Genomic DNA, 20,768 nt, shown 5'->3' on the forward strand with positions numbered 1-20,768 from the left:
CACAGCGAGTGCACAAAACAACTGTAGTTTTTTTTTTTCTATGCATTAGTTGTCCGACGGACCCTGACTTTCCCTCACGCTTCCCCCAAAATCTAGAAACGCCGCCCGGCTTGGCATGGGGTGGGTGTTGTTCAAAATCTGAACTGTCCATTGTCCCGCCTGTAAGGCACGCCTCCCATGCAACATACGCCGCCATTTTGAACACGCCTTTACGCGCCGTAGTACAAGTGTTCATGCGCGCGACTCTTCCGCCGACGCTTTCTTTTTTTTTGCCGCCCGCTCTGCCTTCGTCCCACCCGCGCGCCTGCGACCACCCTCCTATCAGTCAACATATTTATTGCATTTTACTGTCGAACAAATTATTTTATACAATATTGAAGTGTTTAAGAAGCTTTAGATGATGCTGGATATTTTGTACAAATCCTCCGCAGGCGCGCAAAAAAATTATCTTCAAAGAACTACTTTTTCACTGCCTGCGCACGCAGGAGCGCGCACTCCAGAGGCAGGCAGCCCGCTGGAAGGCTGCCGCGTTTGCCTATGAAAATTACTTCACATATGGATGGCATCCTCAAGTGCTGTCCCCGAAAGTCCGAGTCCCTCTGGGACTCGGCGTAGGAGACAGTGCTCCGTGGCTCAGAATGAGCACGACCACCGAAAGGAGCCAAGAATCGGAATACGTCGTTCCCAGTGCTAACTCGCAAGTAAGTCGATCAGTCCTCGGTTGCCTACGGGCCGACCCTAACCCATCATGGCGTCTCAATGACCTGCCCCTCATCCCGTGACCCCGCCTATAACTGTGGTGTCGCTTGCCCCCACGTTTCGGACAGCTCGCGCACTGTCTTGAAGTGGGTGGAGGGATCGGGGCGCGAGCACATGTCACGGAGTGCAGTGCTTCAAGGATTGCTTCTTGACTTACGCTTTGTGTAGCTTCGGCGACTGCCATAGCTTTTGCGTGAGTGCATGACTCGCGCGCACTTGGGCCACGGAAAGCGCTGTCGAGGCTGATTGCGAGCTAATGAACATGTTGTGTTCTGTACATTTGTTTTGCATACATTTAACGGGTCATATCTATTTCATGTGCAATTAAGATCGCATTTAGAACGTTTGCACGTTGATTTGGCGACACAGTTACGTGAACACTGCCGCGATTCCTGTGAGGCCGACTTCCTTTCTTGCACCAGTGAAGCATGATATGCATACATTTTTCATCGCGCATTTTTACGCAGTCTGCGCGTATTGAAGAGAAGCTTGTGCAATTTGTGATTTCTGCCACTGCTGACAGTGACTGCCCTAAGGTTTCGGGCCTTGCACAACGATCGACGACAGCGCGGGCGACGTCACACTTTCCCTCCGCGATTACTAAGGGCACAACGCAGGCTGCAAAATCACAATATTTCGGACCACCTGTTGAACGCACTTGGGTGAAAAGAGTCCTCGCAGCTGACTTCGCTGGCGGAATGGTGTAAACACTTGTCTCTGGGCGCGTCGTCGATGGCCTTGAGTGCCACAGCTAGGCTTGAGACGGCTGCAAATGCACCGCTCCGAAATACATTTGTGCTGAAATAGCCGATTTCGGCACCCTCTTTCAGTAGTGTTATTCGTCACCCGAACTCTGAGTCGCGAAACTGGAATGTTAACCAAACCTCGTAAAATGGCCGTGAATTAGGAACGAAGGGGAAAGAAAAACACGCTCAGCTGAGCCGAGGAAAAAAAAAACAACAACACAGGCTTTAGACGACGCGGTCTTTATCTGCTCTTGGCTAATCGTAATGACGTTTACTAATTTCGATGGAACACATGAACTAGACGAGTTGTTGTTCTTGCATACTGTCCTGCGGAGTACTGTACTTGGGTGATTGGAGGCCCAAGTTGACCTGCACAGATGCTTGTCTCGTGTGGCCTCTTTTATTGCCGCATGAATTATACATCAACACACTAGACAAAGCAAACACCTGTGTGGTATCTGCTCGCGATAGGCGTAATAATAATGCAGTACACAATAATAAAAAAAACTTGTAGGGCCTATATTATCTTATCCACTGAGGGTGACATTGTATTATGCTTAATATTGGAATACATGCCAATATTGTGCTAACAAAGAGTAGATGACGATACGTGGAAGATATAAACAAGTTTTAGTTACCGCAGCATTCAAACTTCCATTTTTGTTTTGAAAGCCAGTTCCTCGTGCCGCAACTGGGAATTCAGACTGCTAGTGTAAGATCACACTGTAATCTGCAGTGCAGGCTGGCCACAGCTCGTGTTTGAATGTGTTGCCCTTTGGTTTACAGAAAAAAAATGATATATTAGTTTTGTTTCTGCAAGTTTGTTCTAACTGGTGAGGAAGGCAACACAAATCAGACTATACCTTGAAGGGATGCAGAAAAGCATTACAAGATCTGTTTATATATATACTAGAGCCAGTATGATGCAAAAATTACTTTCACTTGACGCATTGTCGTGCTACTTATTTTTCATTCGCCTTTCAAAACTACAAGGGCATTGAAATGAAAAGGTATGAAACGACATTTAATAATCAATTAAACGTGTACACTATGTGCTTGATCACAACGACTCCATTGATGAACACTCCGAAGAATACGATTTCCCCAGAATTCATGTGGCCGTGATGAGACCGTGTCCTTCACAGCATCATTGAGTTTGTTGTCTGTGTGGTAGCGTTTCCCTTTCAGATGTTTTTTCACTGCACCAAACACATAAAAATTCCAGGCGATGCATCGTAGCCGATTGAACGCCTTCAGCTCCCAGAAATCGGATAATGCCTCGCTGCCCCTCAGTCATTCTGTCCTCATGGGAACTGCTGCAAAATTTGAATGACACTCTTTATACAAGCATTTGCTCTCTCCTGCTCGTGCTCCTATCCATGGTGAAGACTACAATTGCATCCCTAGGTGTATCGCTACATTCTCCCATACAATGTTTTGTACCTTTTCATTTAGAACCTCTTGTAGCTATTCTGGAAGTAATGAGGGCATGCCTCTGCATAGAGTCACCAATAAAGAAAAGGAATGGGATCTGTGCATTACTAAGAAAATAAAAGCCAAACATTCCTTTCTTGCATCCAAATTTTAGTGATTTGACACTGTGACATCGAATAGACATAGCAATCACTATTGCAGCACCGTGCCACAATTCTGATTATTCGTCATTTTTTTTTATAGCACCCTTGTGATGTGTTCTTATATATGCATTCGACGTAAATTCCTGGCTGATTGTCAAGGCATCTGAGATGAGAAGGGGTGATTTGTCGATTGCACTTACGGTAAGCAAGGAGCTGCAACTCTGCACATTGTGCTCTAGCTTCTCCATGCCTAACGGTGCTTCGCACTACACCTACTGTGATCAACTGTTAAAGCCAAACTGCTAGTCAGCACTAGATGGCGTTTCATTCGAGACTTGGAGAGACTAGTATGAACGTGCACATGAGTGCTGCAAGTTCTAGCTCATATGATTCGTATTGAGAATGAGAACTTTTCACGCCACCCTCGTTGGAGTACATATGGAATGTTTGTAAAATTGGATAGCCAGCACTGCAACCATAATTGATGTTTCACAAATATTAGAGTCTATTTGAATAGTAGTTTCGAGACCTGGCATGGCTCTGTGGTAGAAAACTTGATTGCCACGCAGAATGCTGTGCTTAGATTCTTGCTGGGACCCCGAGATGTATTCTTTGCATTTATTCGGGCCAACGCTGCCGATGTCAGCTTTTTCTTAACATTCACACATTAAAATTACCCATGTGTGTTCTCTCCATGTTCCTGGGTAAATACTAAGCGTCAATCACCTGTGGCACATACCCGCATACCAGTGGTACATACCCACACGGGAATGTGCCCCTGTCTGGCGGAAAGTGTTTGACGACGTATGCAACGGTGGCAGTATTCCTGTCTTGACCAGTGCGTCATATTCGTCAAACCATCTTACCCTTCCATACTAATTTTGGTTCACGCCAAGTTGAGGGAGTGATCACGAGAGCACCCAGAAGTAAGCGGCTAGACAGACAGCCAGACACACATCAAAAGTGCTTGCAGTACGCAAGGAAATGCTTCGCATTTAGTAATGCATTTAATGCATTTTTCACAAACTGCCGCGTGTAGTGGCTGCACCGTGAATGTTTGGTGGCATCACAAGCTCCTGAAACGTGCAAGCCAACAATGCCAGTCGCCGACTGTGCCTCACAACTTACCCAGTTCCCAGCACTGCTATGAACAGCACCAGTAGCCTCAACCCTCTCAGCTCCCCATAGAGTTCAGATAAATGTTATGAGCAGCATTAGTAGCATACAATGCTCCTGGCTGGGGTATAGCATGGGTGAGAGTGAAGAGGGGTGGGATGAAAGGAGAGGAGGACAAGTACACATGCACCCTGCATGTGTGCAGCCATTGTTACATCATAGCTCGTGGTCATTTACAGTCACCACGTGCTGGCAATGCATCAAAAATACAGCCAAATGTACAAAAATATGGGATATTAACTTTGTTTATCGGAATAGCCGCGTGTTCCAAGATTTTTAAAGTTTAGTCTGTTTTTCCCGATTTATGTTCAGTATCCCTATAAGAGGAGGAAAGCATTTTGACAAGTAATAAAATGTCACAAGAAGCATGCATGTGCAACTGCCAATAAGATTGTAGCACGCTAGTGTGAACAAAAAAATCGAACGAGTAGACGATGACATCACACCAAGCACGAGATGGTTGCGCCTGTTCTTGTTCGCAAATGGCTTTAGGTGAACTATATAGTTTGAGGTCTCGTAGCATCGACATCTGTCTGCTTGTTTGCAGAAAATTATGACTGTGTTTTCACAAATTTTTTGTTGCAATACAAGACGTTAAAGTGTCGGTGTCTAAGTACACAGGTTTGAGATCGTCAACGATATAATGAATTCTAGGTAGACCAGCAAAAGAGGAAGAATTAGTGATAGACAGCCATACTCCTAATACACTGAAATAGTGTATCTGTGTAAGTTAAACTGTAACAGGGGAGGCTAGTCATATAAGGGAAACTGGTGAAAAATAAGAATAGGTTGGTACAGATATGGCAGGCATTCTCAATTCATGATTGGCAACTTGCCACCATCTCAAAAGCAGAAAGTGTACATTGGATTTGACCAGTCCTAGGGTATATGGCATAAACGTGGAGAACTACAAGAAACTCAGATTTAAGAATAGGATGACCAGTGTGCAGTGGAATGAAGAATGATAGTTATAACCTGGAGAGATAGGAAGACAACAAAATGGTTCAGAGAGTGAACACTGGCAGCTGATATCCCAGTAGTTCTTGGTATTGAGAGATACAGATGACAGAGGGCCAGTTAGAGCATTGGAATGGAGATCAAGAGATAGAAAGCACAGCTAAGAATGGCTGTGGATAGATGTGGAGCAACAAAACTAAAAAATTCGCAGTCATAAAGTGGAATCTGCTAGATATATAGGATTTGCCGATGATGATGATGAACATGAATGGTTCCCAAGATATATTTATTGCATTGAAAGGAGATGGCACTTGTGCGGCATGTCGCGTTTGCTGTTGATTGTGCCCACGTCCCTCTGCGGTCATTTATAAAGGCAAGCAATGCTGTGACGTTTACAGGGTGCCTTTCTGCTGTTGTGGTCTTGCAGGAAGTACAGCCATCTCCATTGGCTTTGCTGGCCGCCACGTGTAGCAAGATCGGCTCCCCAACGGATTCCCCAGCTGATGACAGTGGTGGCGGCGATGGCGCCAATGGAGACGCCTCGCCCGCCAAAACCAACAGTGCCACCGTGCTCCCAGCAGGAGCGGGTGAACTGGTCGCTCAATATGTACAGACACCGACCATGGGTGTGCTCAACCCGGATGGCACTGTCACGCCTATGCCTTCACCTACAGTCAAGGCAGCACAGCAAGCACAACAGGCAGTTTTCTCTCCTGGCACACAGTTTGTGGCACAGGTAAATAAAAGCAGCCAAATGATGAAGTCTTGTGCAGTGGTATATAGAGGGAGATCCTGCACGACCCATTTATAGCAGTTTCTTAAAGGTTGCCATGACATCATTGGAATGCTTGTGTGTAGATGGTTATTGTCTTGAATGTGGCTTGGCGAGAACTTGGTCGTTGCTGCGACAAAGCTTTCCTAAAATGAAACCTTCAAAAGCAATAAAAAAGTCATGGTTTATTGATGTTTGCTTACAATATAGTATAACTTTTTGGAAGAAATGAAAATGGAAACATGGCTAAACCAGCATATAAAAGTGCAGACTTTCTTTCCTATAATGTTAAAAAAACCACTGACACACAAGATTTGATTTTATTGTTGCAATAAGTAGGTAATGAGTCAATTATCATGGCTGGAGAGCTCACTGGCAGGAGTGCGCTACAATTAATTATTTAGAGATGGTTTTATAGTGCTCGATTGACTGTCGCTTTCAGAGAGCATAAAGCGAGGTGGGATTCAAGGTATTTTCGTGTAAACATAGGTGGCTGCTTGCACATTAGCACTATGTTGACAACTGTTTTTAACGAAGGCTTTCTGGGTTTTCTTGCGGAAATTCGGTTTATCACAGAACTAAACATTTAGTACGTACTATTAAGTAAAAGGTCTCGCATGATTTCTTATCTGCACAGAATCGTAGATAACAAGGCTAATCTAGCAAGTGCTTTTTGTGCAAAGTGCTTTTTGCTTGCTGGAAACTTACAAGAGCTTGTAAAATTCAGGTCAGTAAATATCAAAACTACTTAGTCTTCTCCTATGTGGAAAAAGTGGTCGTCTGCATATTATCTACATGTGGTGTGGTGTGTGAAATTTTGCTTGTAGTAGGTTTTACAGTGGCCAAACAGGCTATTATACTAGTGACCAAGGGATCACGGGCTTTATTTGGTTAAAGAATAATATTGCTATACATTTGTCTATGCTGTTTTACCCCTGTGCATATGAGTCAAGTCCTAGGGACATCCACATGCTTGGTGAATACGAAAATATTTTGGCGTGGGAGACAATTTAGGCCCACCACCAACAAAGACCTCCTCATCGATGAACACCTGATCTTTTTTTCTGTATTGGAGTAAATGTGTGTTGACACAATCAATTTCTGTAAGCCGACCTGCTTTCAATGTACTTTCATGAGTAATAAGAGCGGGAACATGGAAGCACATGGCAAATTGCCTCAAACCCGACGCAGGGCGCTGAAGTCTCTCATAATGTTGGAATGACTGCCTCAATATCGCCACTAAAAAACTGCAGCCAATTGTGCGTAATGGGCCATTCCAGTGTATAAGTCGGATATGACAAGCGGAGCATGCAGTGTTCTGTCTACAGCGTTGCACAAAATGTTGCATTTCCATTGGCTTGTGCATGCTAGACATAAAATCAAGATACAGCGAAATATAACTTAAAAAATAATGGCATGGCTCTTTAGGTGCGTGTAAAACCTACAACAGTTTATTAAACCTACAACAGATGCGCGGTTGGAGTGACCAACAGTTCATGGAAAAGCATGGTGCTTTTCACTTTATTTTTGATGTCGGAGGAGCATCAGTTGAATTGGGGTTTTAGGCTATTTGTCCCACGCTCGTGTGTTCTTACATACTAGCACCTTATAAAGAGCGATCGTGTATGCATCAAAACGTATCACAGCTGCTTTTTATCAGCATGCTGTGTGGGTGTAGTGTACGTAATGTGCGATGATAGTGCGCAAAGCGACTCAGTATCGCTTTTTAATGAACGGTGCTGAGTTGTGTATAAAATGTTCAGTAAAAAAGCAGCGACAATGTTTGCTCAAGTACTTTTGATTAAAAAATGTGAGGTTCATAAAACTGTGCGGTCAGAGGAGATAGTTGAGCTTTTAGTGTTACTGTTCACTGCAAGCTTTCATTGTCCTTATCTCTGAGAGGGATGCTCTTGATTCTTCTCACGCTTTATTCTGGGGATGAAGCTGTGTTTACTCGAGAGAAATCTGTGGTGGCTGTCTTACAGGCATGCAATGGATTAACACTTTCGTGACCACAAGAAACATGGCCATTTTCGGGTAGTCCAAGAAATGTTATTTTTTATGGCACCCAAACTTTAAGTTTCTGATGTTGATGTTTATGGTATCAAATCGTACAGCAAGGAGTACAGTAAAATTGTAACATGAACAAAAAAAATTTTATAAAACCATCAACACTGCTCTGAACAGGGTAAGCATAAAAAATTGATATATACATTTTAAGCACAAGAAACATACACACAATAATCCTGTAAATATAAGTGCTATAAATGCAAAAGTTTTTGTGTACATAGAATAACATTACATGTGGTGTCTTTCATGCCACTGGGCGAAGCAGTTTCGCGATGCGGTAAAAGGCAGGTTGGCTGCGCATGTTTCACAAAAACCCTTCTGTTCTATCCAATAACTTGAGCAGTAAAAAACAAAGGTGACAGCTGTCACGAAGCGCCGTGGGACACTACGGAGTTCAGTTCCAATGTTCACTGCCGGATGCCTTCACGCAAGAAACTGCGCTCACTGCGCTGCCGCCGGCAAGGGGTCCCACTCTAAGTATGTGGACATGCAGCGGACGAGAGCCCTAACCTTCAGAACACATCGGATCAACTTAAAACGACACACGCCGGTCATAACGCGGCCCGAGCACAAAGCTAAACTCATCGGCGGACGACCACGGATGTGCCGGGGCGGTTTGATGAACTCTCGTCGTCTGTGCTGAAATCAGAAGTGTTTATGTCATCTTCCGAGCCTGCGCTGGTGTCATCATTTTAAGATTCCAGCCCAGATGCATGAGAATCCTCTGAAATTCGCCATTTACGTGAAGCGATCACATGGGGCGTCGACGCTATCATTGAAACTATGCACGCTCAACCACACGTATAGAAAGGCGCTTTAAAATAACCATGTGTTCGAAAAAAAAAAAAAGACACAAAAACGAAACTGATAAAGTACTTCTTCTTTTACATGTCAGATGGTGCAACGTGTACACAAGTGCTCAGAACGGGGCGAATATTGAAGTTGTAAATATCTACAACATACTATTGATGAGCATAGGCGCGGTCATGAAAGTAAGCAGGACATTACCACAGCTCCTTGTGGCCTTGCTAAAGTGACATCACTCATGTCAAGAACAGATGTTATCAGCTAAAGTTCATGTGTGGATGAAAATACCTTCCCATTTTGTGAATAAAGTGTGACAGAATTCATTGCACCATCGAAACATGGCCTATACATAGTGGTGTATAAATGTGTATTGGGAAATCATTACATCATCACTGCTTATGGTCGTCACTGCTTACGATGTTTTAAAGGGACACTAAAAATAAATGACAACTTGGTTTAGAACTGCCCTCTGAAGATTCTAATGTCACAACTTTCAATATCATAAGTTCAATAGTAGTGGAGAAAATAAAGTGTGAAGTTTCATTTTAAAATTTCATGCCAAGATGTCCATGCATGACATAACAAATTTCAAAATGTATTTTTCGTAGTTTTGCAACATTGGCTCGATGAAGCTTTCTGAAACTTCGTATGCAAGTTCAATGGCCCCAACAGATGACAATGTAGTTGAAATTTATCGATTAGGAGATACGTAGGACTTAGTAGACACCTTTGAAATTTCTGACGTTATGATGTTTAAGAATCTGAAGGTGGCGTATTTTTTTTGGTGCGTTTTCTCACTTACCAGGCATCGTCTCGCGGTAAAAGTGGTGTTTTCTGGATTGTGAAATACTGCTTCACTAATACGTGAAAAATCGTTTTGCAGTTTAGTTTCCCTTAAAATGATGCCTGCCCTGTTTTAGAAAATAAAATTGTTGCCACCTAAAGAATCAAGTTGTTACAGGATGGCCTAAAGGGACAGACAACTGATTTTTCTTGACCCACATTTCTTACAGTACAATGGAAAGCTCCCCCTTGGTAGTGGTTAAACCTGCAGCAGTTGATTCCAAATGTGCATTGATATTCTGTTAGATGAATTTTTTGTTCTGAGAAGCCATCGTAAAAGTGCGAGTTTCTATTCCAGCAATGCCGATAGCTTTTGTTGCAAAGCGTTCATTATGCTTAAGGTTCTGCTCTCACGGGAGCTAGTGAAACTGTGGTTAACCATCTTCAGCTGTTTTTCAAACTTTTTTGAATATAAAAAGCAGCTAAAATAAGTTGTTCAAATGCTCGTCGTCATGTGAGATCCATTCTCCATCTCACGAGCCAGGCACTCGTGGCCTTCGCAATTTAGCTCTGGCAACTTATTGCCAGAGTTGAATTGTGGTGGCCACGAGGCACTGTTTGTACGTTTCCTACTCGTTGGCATGTGCCGATCGTGAGCTTCAGATCGTGTGCCAATCAAAGGCAGTGCTGCTATTCTGTTTAGTACAATCGAAGCCATTGGCAGGGTTTAAGTCAGAAAATGCTATAATAAAAAAGTGCTGCATTTTAACGCTGATATAGAGACAATTAACAGAATACACTGCAAACAATCATGTGATCGCCATCATGTGCATCTTCACTTTTTTGCCGCATGAGACACCAAAGATAATTTTGAGTGAATAAATAAAAATTTAAATTTATGTTGAGCTAGAATAAAGTGTTCGTTTTAGACAATACAGCAATCTTTCTTTCAGTGGGGTTATCTCAGTCATATCGGGAGTGGTTTTCTGTCCCTTTAATGATTGTGCACAGCCTTCTGTTTTGGGAATGGTTACTTACTTGCCTTTCGTCCTTGTGCAGGTGACACCAAGTGGCCAGATAACTTACAATGCGATCCCCCAGATTCAGAACATCCAGATTGATGGACAGGAGGCCATTTTTATACCAGCGTCTTTCACCGGTGGTCAGCAGGCCATTCAACTGACTGGCGGAGGACCCACACTTCTTGCTAACCAGGTACAAAAAATGTGACTTAAAAATCCATTCCAATTGATTGCAGGAAGATGTCAAGATAGGCCACTTGGCTGGTATTCATCTTTAACTTGGTTACAGCACAACAAAGACGAGGACAAGAAATGTGCAACACAACGCGGTGGTGTATGTTTCCTCCTTTTATCCTTGTCCACGTTGCGCTGTCACCAAGTTAGAGATGTGTCCAAGTGCATACATGACTTCACCATGGCAATGTATAGTATGCTGCAAACAGGCTGTGCCAGGCAGTGCCCTATGTAATCGGGTGCCTGCAGTCACTCAATTACATATGGTACCGCCAAATACAGCTTGTCTGCAGCATACTATGCTCTTGGGAACAACAAACTGTTTACCATGAAACAACGATATGCATTATTGCGAGTACGCTTCGGTGCAACAGTGGCTAGGGTGCTTGGCTGCTGACCCGAAGGTTGCGGGTTCGATCCCAACCGTGGCGGCCGCATTTAGATGGAGGCGATGTGATAGTAGCCCGTGTACTGTGCGATGTCAGGGCACGTTAAAGAACACCAGATGGTCAAAATTTTTGGAGCCCTCCACTACGGCATCTCTCATAATCATATCATGATTATGGGACATAGAACTGCAGATTTTATTATTATTATCTTTGTGAACAAAACTATGACCATCATGTCTTGGAGCAGTTTATTGCTGAAACTTAGCTAGGCAATCGCATGTAGCAGTTAAAAATGTCAATGTGTTCTTTTTTTTTGTCCACACGTTTGATATAGAAAAGTACCTCCTGGTGTCAACGGAGCTCTTGCTCTTAAGGGGAGACGCTACTGGAAAACACTTTTTCTTTAGTTTTCAAGTTAGGGTTTCCAAAATTTAGCCACAGAGATATTTTTTCTTGTAGATTCCAAAACTGTTATTAGATTTTGTGTGGCCTCATTACTTTTAAAGTTATTATACATGCAATAGCAAAACAAAGGTATTTTTACTCTCGCTTTTTTGACATCAAAACTTTTGTGTAGATGTTTGTGTAATAGCTTATTATGCTTGTCATAAACTACTGTGTGCATTTAAGAGGTTAAAATTATGAGAAAAAAAAGCTGTTACTACAAAAAATGAGCAGATCTGCCAAACTTCTTTTTTTCAGGGTTTCTTGTATGATTTCTTCGTATGTTTTTATTGATAATGGCTATGTATCATAAATCAGAATAGATAACGGGCACTCTACACACTTTGAAGAATGTGTGTGCCAAGTTTCAGCGCAATAGAACAATTTTAAGGGGATGAAACTATGTGAGTGAAATGTGACCGTCGCCAAAAATTTCAAAATGAGAAAAACACGTTTGAAAGTTTGAAACATGTTTACTAATTAGGGTGCACTTGCAAACACTCAAATGTGTGTTCAATGCACAGGCAGTATGTCCAGGAGCTGGCCACGGTGATTAGAATTCACCCGCACAGTATGTAACTCCTTCGCGGTCCTTCCGAGCGGAGTCCTGTAGGCGAGCTCTCGTGGCCGATGCGCGGCGGTGAGCCCTCGCCTCAGCAGTCTGTTGGGCATTCATCTTCTGAATGCGCCTCTTGTCGCTGTAGTCCCCCAGGGTGGTCAAGCTTGCTGGTGGTAGAACACCAAGCTCCTCCAGGACCACCTCGAAGCTTGCATGGCTCCAGTTATACCAGAGCACAGCAATGGCTGTGGCAGTCTCCACAGCACTTCGGGAAGCAAACTGTTTTTGGGCACAGCAGCCACACCTTGCTTTTGAGAGACTCAGCAGCGTTCTGAGTTTTCCCTCGAAGGTATCGGGCCAGCAGCTTCTCGTCAGAAAGGCGCTTGTATATGGGCAGCAGTGCCCGGTCCTGTGCCTTTGTCAGAAGTGCTGTATGCTGTGGTGCAGGCTCGCCCATTGCTTCAGCACGCTTGTGCTTGCACCACAATTCTTGGCCTGGTGGGCAGAAGTTGTGGCTGCCAGCACCATCAGTGGAGCAAGAGTGAAAGTAGGACGCCCATATGGCAGTGTACATGTCCCGTAGGTCGCCTCTATTGCCCGTGATGGCGATCTCATAGTATGTCTGCAGCTTTTCAATGGTGGCAGGCTTGAGCTTCTCGCTTCTGGGCAGTGGTGTCAGCAATTTGCGTATGCCAGTGCCTAGGCGCTTCGCAACATGATTAGTGCAGTCCTCCTTGCAGATGGCACCTGCACCATACACCTTGGCATCACAAACTCCGTTATATGCTTTGCTGTCGCCATCACTAAGAAATGTTGTGAAGCGAAGTGGAGTCTCATACAGCAAAGTGCGCTCCCATATCCGTAGTGCTGCTTCAGCTTCCATGCCATGAGTGGAGCTATCGGTGTTCTTCTCACAGACAGGTCTGTGGTAGGCCTGCCAGATTTCCTGTTCAGAGCCCATGTCGTTGTGTAGACTGCAAGCGTGGCAGTAATTCGACAGGACTTCGAAATCTAAGCACAGGCCGGTGTGCAGGGAGATAGCCGCACTGACTCCGTTGTGGCTTTTATGGCCCCGTTTCTGCCAAGTTCTGTCATACATTACGGCCACGTCACTACCATCAACCACCTGCTTTGTTACGACTCTTGCCTGGTTCAAATTTTCGGTTACGGCCCTCATAGCAGCATCGTGAACCTTCTTGCTGATTGCCTGGAAGGTTTTGTGGTGCATGGGCTTCGCTAGTCCAACAATGGCACAGAACCGCGAAAGCTGGTCATGTCCGATGCCTATGGCACGCGAGGCTACAACAGCTTTCACATTAGCCGCGAAGCTATCGCGCGAGCTGCCATTGCCGTAGTGCCCCACTTCCGCGCAGTCGTCAGATGCTGCGGCGGCTTCGCCGGAGGCAACACGCCTCGACGTATGTGTCGAAGACAGAACACCAGACGCGCACTCACTGTTCTCACACCACAACTCGAGACAGGACGACAGTCCTTTGCGCCGTTCTGCCACCTCGCGAACAACAAGTTTGTGTTCATGGCAAGACGGGCGCTGCGCTCCGCCCACAAGTGCCGTCATCGCATCGATGTCGCACAGCACTGCTGATGATACGCCATCACGCGCATGCCTTTGGTTTTTCTAAAAAAACTCCAGTTTTTTTTGTGAGGCGCTGACGAAGTTTGCGGCAGCGTCGAGGCTGCCGGCGAAGTCACTGTCGCGATCGTTGCCGGCGCTGGGGTTAGGCCTAGACCTCTCCGGGCCGTTCACCTTTGCCGCAGTCTGACGACGCACTTTACGACGTTTTCCCACATACTTGTTATTACTTTTTCACTTTGTACAGCTGCTTTTTGGCAGGATTCATCGCGTAACTAATTGAATAAATTCTTGCGAAGTTCAGCTTGCGATGCACGCGGGGCGAAGGGACAAGCGGGTGCTGCGCTAGCCAATGGCGCGCTCGCTATGGCACCACGTGACGCGCCGCCCGATTCAAACGGCACGCAGGGGCGTTCAAAAAAAGGCTTTTTTGTAGTATTTTTTTCTTTCCAGACGAGACTTTCCAAGCCTGTCTTCGAGAGAGCATGGACAACTCTACCCGCCTCAGTGATTACAAATGGCGCACGGTGCCGCTGCCTCGAGATACCGGGGCCGGGAAAACGTCGATTTCGGCAGATTTCAGCGATTTTCTAGGTCTCCGGGGCTTACTTGAGCGCATTTTTCAGTAACTTCTGACACGAATTACCGATTGAAATTTATTTCTGGTAAACATGAATGTTTAAAGAATCTAATACGACTGAAAACAAAAAAGTGAAAATTTCCGGAAAAAACGCGATTTTTCGACCCGCGTCTCCTTTTAAAATGATGATTTGCTTTGGAAATCAAAACATATTTGCTCTTTCTTTCTGTCTCGCCCTTTATTTTTTCCTAGGGCTTCCTGCGTCCACAAGGATTCACGCAGAATGTGGCCATCCGGCAGGGGAATGTTGTGCAGACACTGCAGCTCCCACTGGCGGCTGCAGCAGCCCCTATGCAGCAGACTATACCAGTCCAGGTGCCGATTTCGACAGGCAACGGCCAGACTGTGTTCCAGACCATCCATGTGCCCGTGCAAACGTTACAGGCCGTTGCTACCCCACAGGGAAACATGCTGGCTTCAGGGCAGCAGCTTGCCGCTGCACAAGTTGTCCAGCAGCTCGCACAGATGCAACCGCAGATGGCCCAGGTAAGAGCTCTTCAGCGTGCACCTTTGTGCCACTGTGCTGCAGTTTGTGGGACTTGGAAACTGAATGTGTGGCAACTTTTGACCAGTGGGGATACCACGTTCTTCATTTTAAGAAGTCAAGGTTTTGATGCAAGTTAATTTGGTTAGGGTTAATTATAGTTGAAAAAAAAAGATGCTGACCATTTATTTAGTTTATTTATTTGTTTTGAGTAGATAGAGAACACGAAGACAGAGGAAATAGGCAGGGAACAGGCTGACAACTGCCACCTATAGAGGCACAAAGCCTGCCTGCTCCTTCGGGAAGGGGAGGCATAAGGTAAATACCAAGAAATCATGACTGTTGCGTGAACAAGGCTTCTACGTTGGGGCCAATGTTTATCATTTATATTTGCGAAGCATTTTTCATTCATGGTATATCACATCTTGGCCGGACTGCATACGGGGCCTGGTACTCACACAGACACTTATGTTTTAATAAGCAATGATGGCTTTCCAAATTCAAGTCTTGGGTGTGTAAATGTGGCTAGAGCCTCAATCTTGTCCTGTTTGGCCGTCATAGTACTATGCACATAAAGTTTGAGGGCATGTTAGAATGGAGTAAATAGTTAGGTAGGCACCCCATATAGAAAAAGAAAAAAACACAAATAAAAACAAGCCTTGTGTAAACTGTACATATCTGCAGGCACTTCAGAAAAGAAGGAACAAGTGATCTGGAGTACTTATCCCATATCATTGAAAAGTATCTTTTAAAGTGTTAAATGTACTTGAAACTTACGTAGAAGATTATTTATATAGGTGCTCCTGCACATCATTCTAAGTGTTGTATTTAATTGCACATTTTTTTTAAAAGACGGAGCAATGTTGGGGGTGCGTTTATTATGTGGGGGCAAATTTCATGAAAGCTTTTTCAGGATGAACAAAAAATACAGTAATGCAAAAAAAAAGTTAGGTCGCTTATCTTTTGCAATTTACATACGCGTACGCTGTTTGGAACCGGCTTCTTTGTTGCACTTCACTCATCTTTGGTGGTTGAAGGCGCTACCTTCTGCAAGCTGTCCCCGCACCGCTCGTGCACTCCATAAAAGTGTTCCTCGGCTTTTTTCACAATAATTTGACCGCAACAGTGGTATCTGCTGCGATCTCGCGCGGCACCCAGAAGCATGCACTACGATGCTACGACGTGCTTTGCCAACTTCATGGCAACCTCACACAACGACCACAATGATGCCGTAAACATTGCAGCAAGTAACCGAAATTGCAGCTAGCTACCACCTCAGCATCAAAACAAACCGTTGGTAACAAGACTAACAACAAAATACAGCCGCCGCATCGCTGTCCACACGAGAAGTTACTGTAGAAAAGGTAGCCTATGTCTTGCGTTTCTTGAAGTATGTGTGGATAAAAAGCATGGAGAGTGAACTGCAACCGAAGCGAGAATCAGGGGCGCTACCATGCTGCAGAAATTGTCACTATCTTTTCTGGGTGACAAGCGATTTTTCCTAGCTTTCCAGAAAACTGCCGACACGATGGTGACAAATGGCTTTTCACTACAGTAAATCCTGTCGTCGTTGCTTGAACATCGCGTGTAATATGGTTGGGCCTTGAATTTTCGTATTTGCAGGAAGCGACAGTGGGATCGTGCGGACAGTTTCGTGACCTTCACTTGCTGTGTGCTTGTCAGCTGCAATGTCTCTACACTCACACCATTCGTGAACCCCGCTGTGGCACACAGATAGTCAAAAAAGAGGGAGGATGTGCTGTGCACTGACAGAAATAACAATATGGCGTGTGGTAGCCAGCGAACGGGGGGGGGGGGGGGGGGAATGTGTTGAGGGGGGGTCGGCATAATAATAAAATACTTAACAGATATAAAGGGCAGGGAGGTGCTAGGTGTCGGTTAGCGGGACTGCAGCGTGTGAATGTATGATGATGCGCTTATTATGTGGAAGAAAAAAATTCAAAATTCTGACGACTGAAGTTGAGGGTTCATTTATTGTGTGAGTGCGTTTTTTACATAAATATGGTAGTCATGAACTGACCTCACTATAGGAGTTTAATACCTCATTAATCACTTGCTGTAAATATTTTTAGTCCACGAAGTATAAAGAGAGTTACAGAGATTTGTTGTAAGTTCCAAATGTTTTCTGTTTTCTTTTGTCCTGATGAGTGCATTGAAACCTACATAGATGATGAAAGAGGGGTAGGAAGTTACGTCTTGCACGCTTCAAGGTCTTGAGCAGTATGGATGAGTTTTGCGCCAGCATGTGGCGATATCTCATGATAACTCTAGTACCTATGCAGCATAAGAACAGTTGTTGTACTAAAGTGTGGCAAAGCTTGGTGAAAACCCTGTGCACACCAACCTTCACCTATGTCAGGCTTACCCGAAGAATAGTAGCCGAATCGAGATAGCGAATTTCGAAGTTGTTTTAAATAACTAAACATCAAATTATATCTGCCAAAGAGGTGCGTCAGAGATAACAAGCGTCTGCTGGTCTTAAAAACAATGATTTGCATTGGTATTTACTGTCGTAGTAGGCGCAGCACAAGAAAAATAACCAACTCATGCATCTTGTGTCTGAAAGGCATAAATGTAGCACGCCTGGTGCTATGTTGCATGAATGCAGGAGAAAAAAAACATTAATTAAGCAGACAACCATTGCTCAAGATCATACTGTATTTACTCGCATAATCCTCGCACTTTTTTGCCGGTAAACTGATGCAAAGTTGGGGGCTGCGAGAATTGCGCGGCGAAAACTTTCCACGAAAACGTACAGAGCAAAAAAGAAAACGAAGTGGCCGCGAATCGGGGTTCTCACACCAGCAACTTGCTACAAGCTTTAAGAAGTACTAATTATAACTGAGCTCACCAATAAAAGCAGAGGTTCAACACAAGGCAAGATTTATTTGAGACACAAAAAGTGCAAGCAATTAGTCGAGAATTAGAATACCATACGCAAAGCTTGTGGGCGTTGCGGGCGTAGCAATAACGTTCGTCGCTCAACAGGAGCCCTCAAAAGGTAAGCGTAGGAAATCAGTATTGGGCTGATGGCTATTTAACGGAATCGTCCGCAGTTTCCTTCTGAAGAAATAACGTTTGCCATCAATCCCAGTTTTAGGCACACGGCAGGCCCAACGTGTCTTGGTGGCTTTCAGCTGCCGTCACCAGTAGCGAACACAAAACTTGTAGACTCCAAAGGGCCTACCGGCGGCCCTGTTGCCGTCATTTAGTGCATGATCTATCACTTGCAACTTGAAGCAGCCGTGTAGCTTCGGTATAACCCCATAAGGTACCAAGATTACCGACACAGCATACAAAACACGCCGCAACGCGCACTGGCCACTTCGGCTTGACTTGGATTGATTTTGCGTGCAATAGTACGCTTCATACTTAAGAGATGGCGCCACATGGTGCACACTATCATCATCAATGGCTGGAACGAGCAGACGACATTATTGCGGCAGTTTTCGGCGTGCGATAATTACTCGAGGAAAAAAAAAATCGTATTTTTCTTCGGCGATGTGGGGGGTGCGAGAATTATGCGAGTGCGAGGATTACGCGAGTAAGTACGGTAAGTACAAAGATAAATGAATTATCAGTGTTTTTGAAGATGGGGAAGTATGCATATCCTTTAATTTATTGAGTTCAAAAAAAAAAAAGAACTTTTACTGTGGATATTCTCATGTTGAAGAAACCAGCCAATTTCCTGGTCCATCTGTATGACAATGTAGTCTGTCGTCAGCTGTGCTTATTTGCAGGGCAGTGAAAATTTGTATCCAACATTGTGGGATGAAAATCGGTTCACAGGAACTATACTCGAACACGTTGTAGGCTAATGGGCTTGGGCCAAAACCACAGGAAAATTCATATCTGTGAGGATCTACTGTGCGCTCAAAAAGTGTTTCAGGGTGCTTTAAGGATGAATGAACACTGGTGGTCATAAGGACCTGGCAGGGGCTGTCTGCAAGCACATATTTAGGCATTTGAAAGAACTTGTTTGCCAGAATAGGAATGGCTTCAATCATGTGTACACACATGTATGTGTGTTCCCTATGTTACTGCCATTAAAGCTTCCTGATGATTTTGAGTGACAAAATCTCTTATCACAGACAAGCTACCTGAAGCCATGTTTATGCCATATCTGTTATAAGCAATGGCTGCTGAATATTTGAAATGCCTATGGTAGACATAAAATGCGGTGTTTGAGAGAAATACACTTTATTAGTGCACTGGGAACATTTTTAGGAAGAAGACAGATAGGACAGAGTGCACTCTGTCCTATCTGTTTTTTTCCTAATAACGTTTCCTACGCACTAAGAAAGTGTATTTCCCTCAAAAATGCATTACCAACCAGCCCAAGTAGCCACTCTTTTGCAGTATAAAATGTGGGCTTGTCATGTTGGAGTTATGGCTTGACTTTTCCTCTGGCTTGGAAACAGCTCAAAGCTACTATATGTGAAAGTGTCATTTTGATACATTCACTTTCAAGGAGAAGTTGCCAATGTGCCGAACAAAGACAACACTCATCCTGCTCATTTTGCTGGCCAAGATTGTGTGCAATTGCACAGATGCAGTTCAAAAAATTGAATAGTGTAGTGTAAGGTTGAGTAAATTTTGGTTGTCATTAAACATTCCACTTGTGGGTGCAAGTGACGATCAGTGAAGACGCATAAGAACCAAGCATGGCATGACTGAACATATAGTGGCCGAAGTATTTGATGCCAACTGTGTGGTGTTCTTCTATTAGCTTCATTAGGTGTAGCACCAGAATGTTGAAAGTAAATTTTTGTGCAAATTAGATTTCACTGGAACATAATAACAATAGTGCCTTTCTGAAAAAAGTTTTTCCTATCTGATGCTTAAAATGTGCATTGTTTGGACAATGGTAGGTATTTCATTTTTGGAAAAGCTTAGATGCATTTGCTGGGGCAGGCTGTCTGTGTGTTGCTGTTGAATTAGACCACCAGCTGACTTCATCATATGCAGACTAGCACTTGCTTGGTGCAATTGGTGTACTAACCTAAGCTCGGTTTGGTGTGTGGCACATTTAGGTGGTCACTTGAGTGAGGTTCTGTTGTGGGCACGTCTGAACGTGTTATTTGTCTGAATAGTGGGATATCAGACCATTGCCTTATTGTTTGCTGCTAGGTTACGCAGTGGGCCTCTAGGCACATTTTTTAATGAGGGTACAAGATGTGTAACTGTTTTTTGCAGTAGTGGTGTAAGAAGTGAGGGCACTGTAGTGGAGCATACGCACCAACGCGTATGCGCCTTCGGAAGACAACGAAAAGCCCGTGCTCTGCTTGCGCGAGAGTTTGTGCCGCCTTTGCCAGACTGGCCGTACGCCCACTTTCCGTTGCGACCTCGTTGCGATGTGATGACGTTTATTCGAGCCGAGAAGTCGCAACGAGGTCGCAACGGAAAGTGGGCGTACGGCCAGTCTGGCAAAGGCGGCACAAACTCTCGCGCAAGCAGAGCACGGGCTTTTCGTTGTCTTCCGAAGGCGCATACGCGTTGGTGCGTATGCTCCACTACAGCACTTTTGTTTATATTGTTTAAGCATGCACTTGTCATGAACTGCACGATCGTTTTCATTTGCTGGTCAGCAGCACTAATGCCCACAAACCACAAAGCACCTGATTAATACAAAGCAGATATCTATTGTTTGTTGGGAGCAGCATGGCTTACCCAAATGTGCCACACACTTAACCAGCCTGCCTGCCTGCCCACTGCACTGACTTGCGGCTCTCTCGGG

The 20,768-nt window shown here is 44.5% G+C and overlaps 1 protein-coding gene across 3 annotated transcripts in view; it reads left to right on the top strand.

Moving 5' to 3' along the window:
* Positions 1 to 500: 500 nt before the first annotated feature.
* The window catches only part of LOC119186303 (transcription factor Sp1-like), a 54,268-nt gene continuing 34,000 nt past the window's right edge, over positions 501 to 20,768 (top strand). For all 3 annotated transcript variants that reach the window (XM_037434981.2, XM_075893163.1, XM_075893156.1), the window contains exons 1-4: positions 501 to 701; positions 5,643 to 5,951; positions 10,707 to 10,862; positions 14,719 to 15,012. In XM_037434981.2, the coding sequence (XP_037290878.1) occupies positions 639 to 701; positions 5,643 to 5,951; positions 10,707 to 10,862; positions 14,719 to 15,012 (822 nt within the window). In that variant the 5' untranslated portion in view covers positions 501 to 638. The remainder of the gene's footprint in view (positions 702 to 5,642; positions 5,952 to 10,706; positions 10,863 to 14,718; positions 15,013 to 20,768) is intronic.

Source organism: Rhipicephalus microplus, chromosome 1 (genome assembly GCF_043290135.1).
Source record: "Rhipicephalus microplus isolate Deutch F79 chromosome 1, USDA_Rmic, whole genome shotgun sequence".
NCBI classification, from domain to species: Eukaryota; Metazoa; Arthropoda; class Arachnida; order Ixodida; family Ixodidae; genus Rhipicephalus; species Rhipicephalus microplus.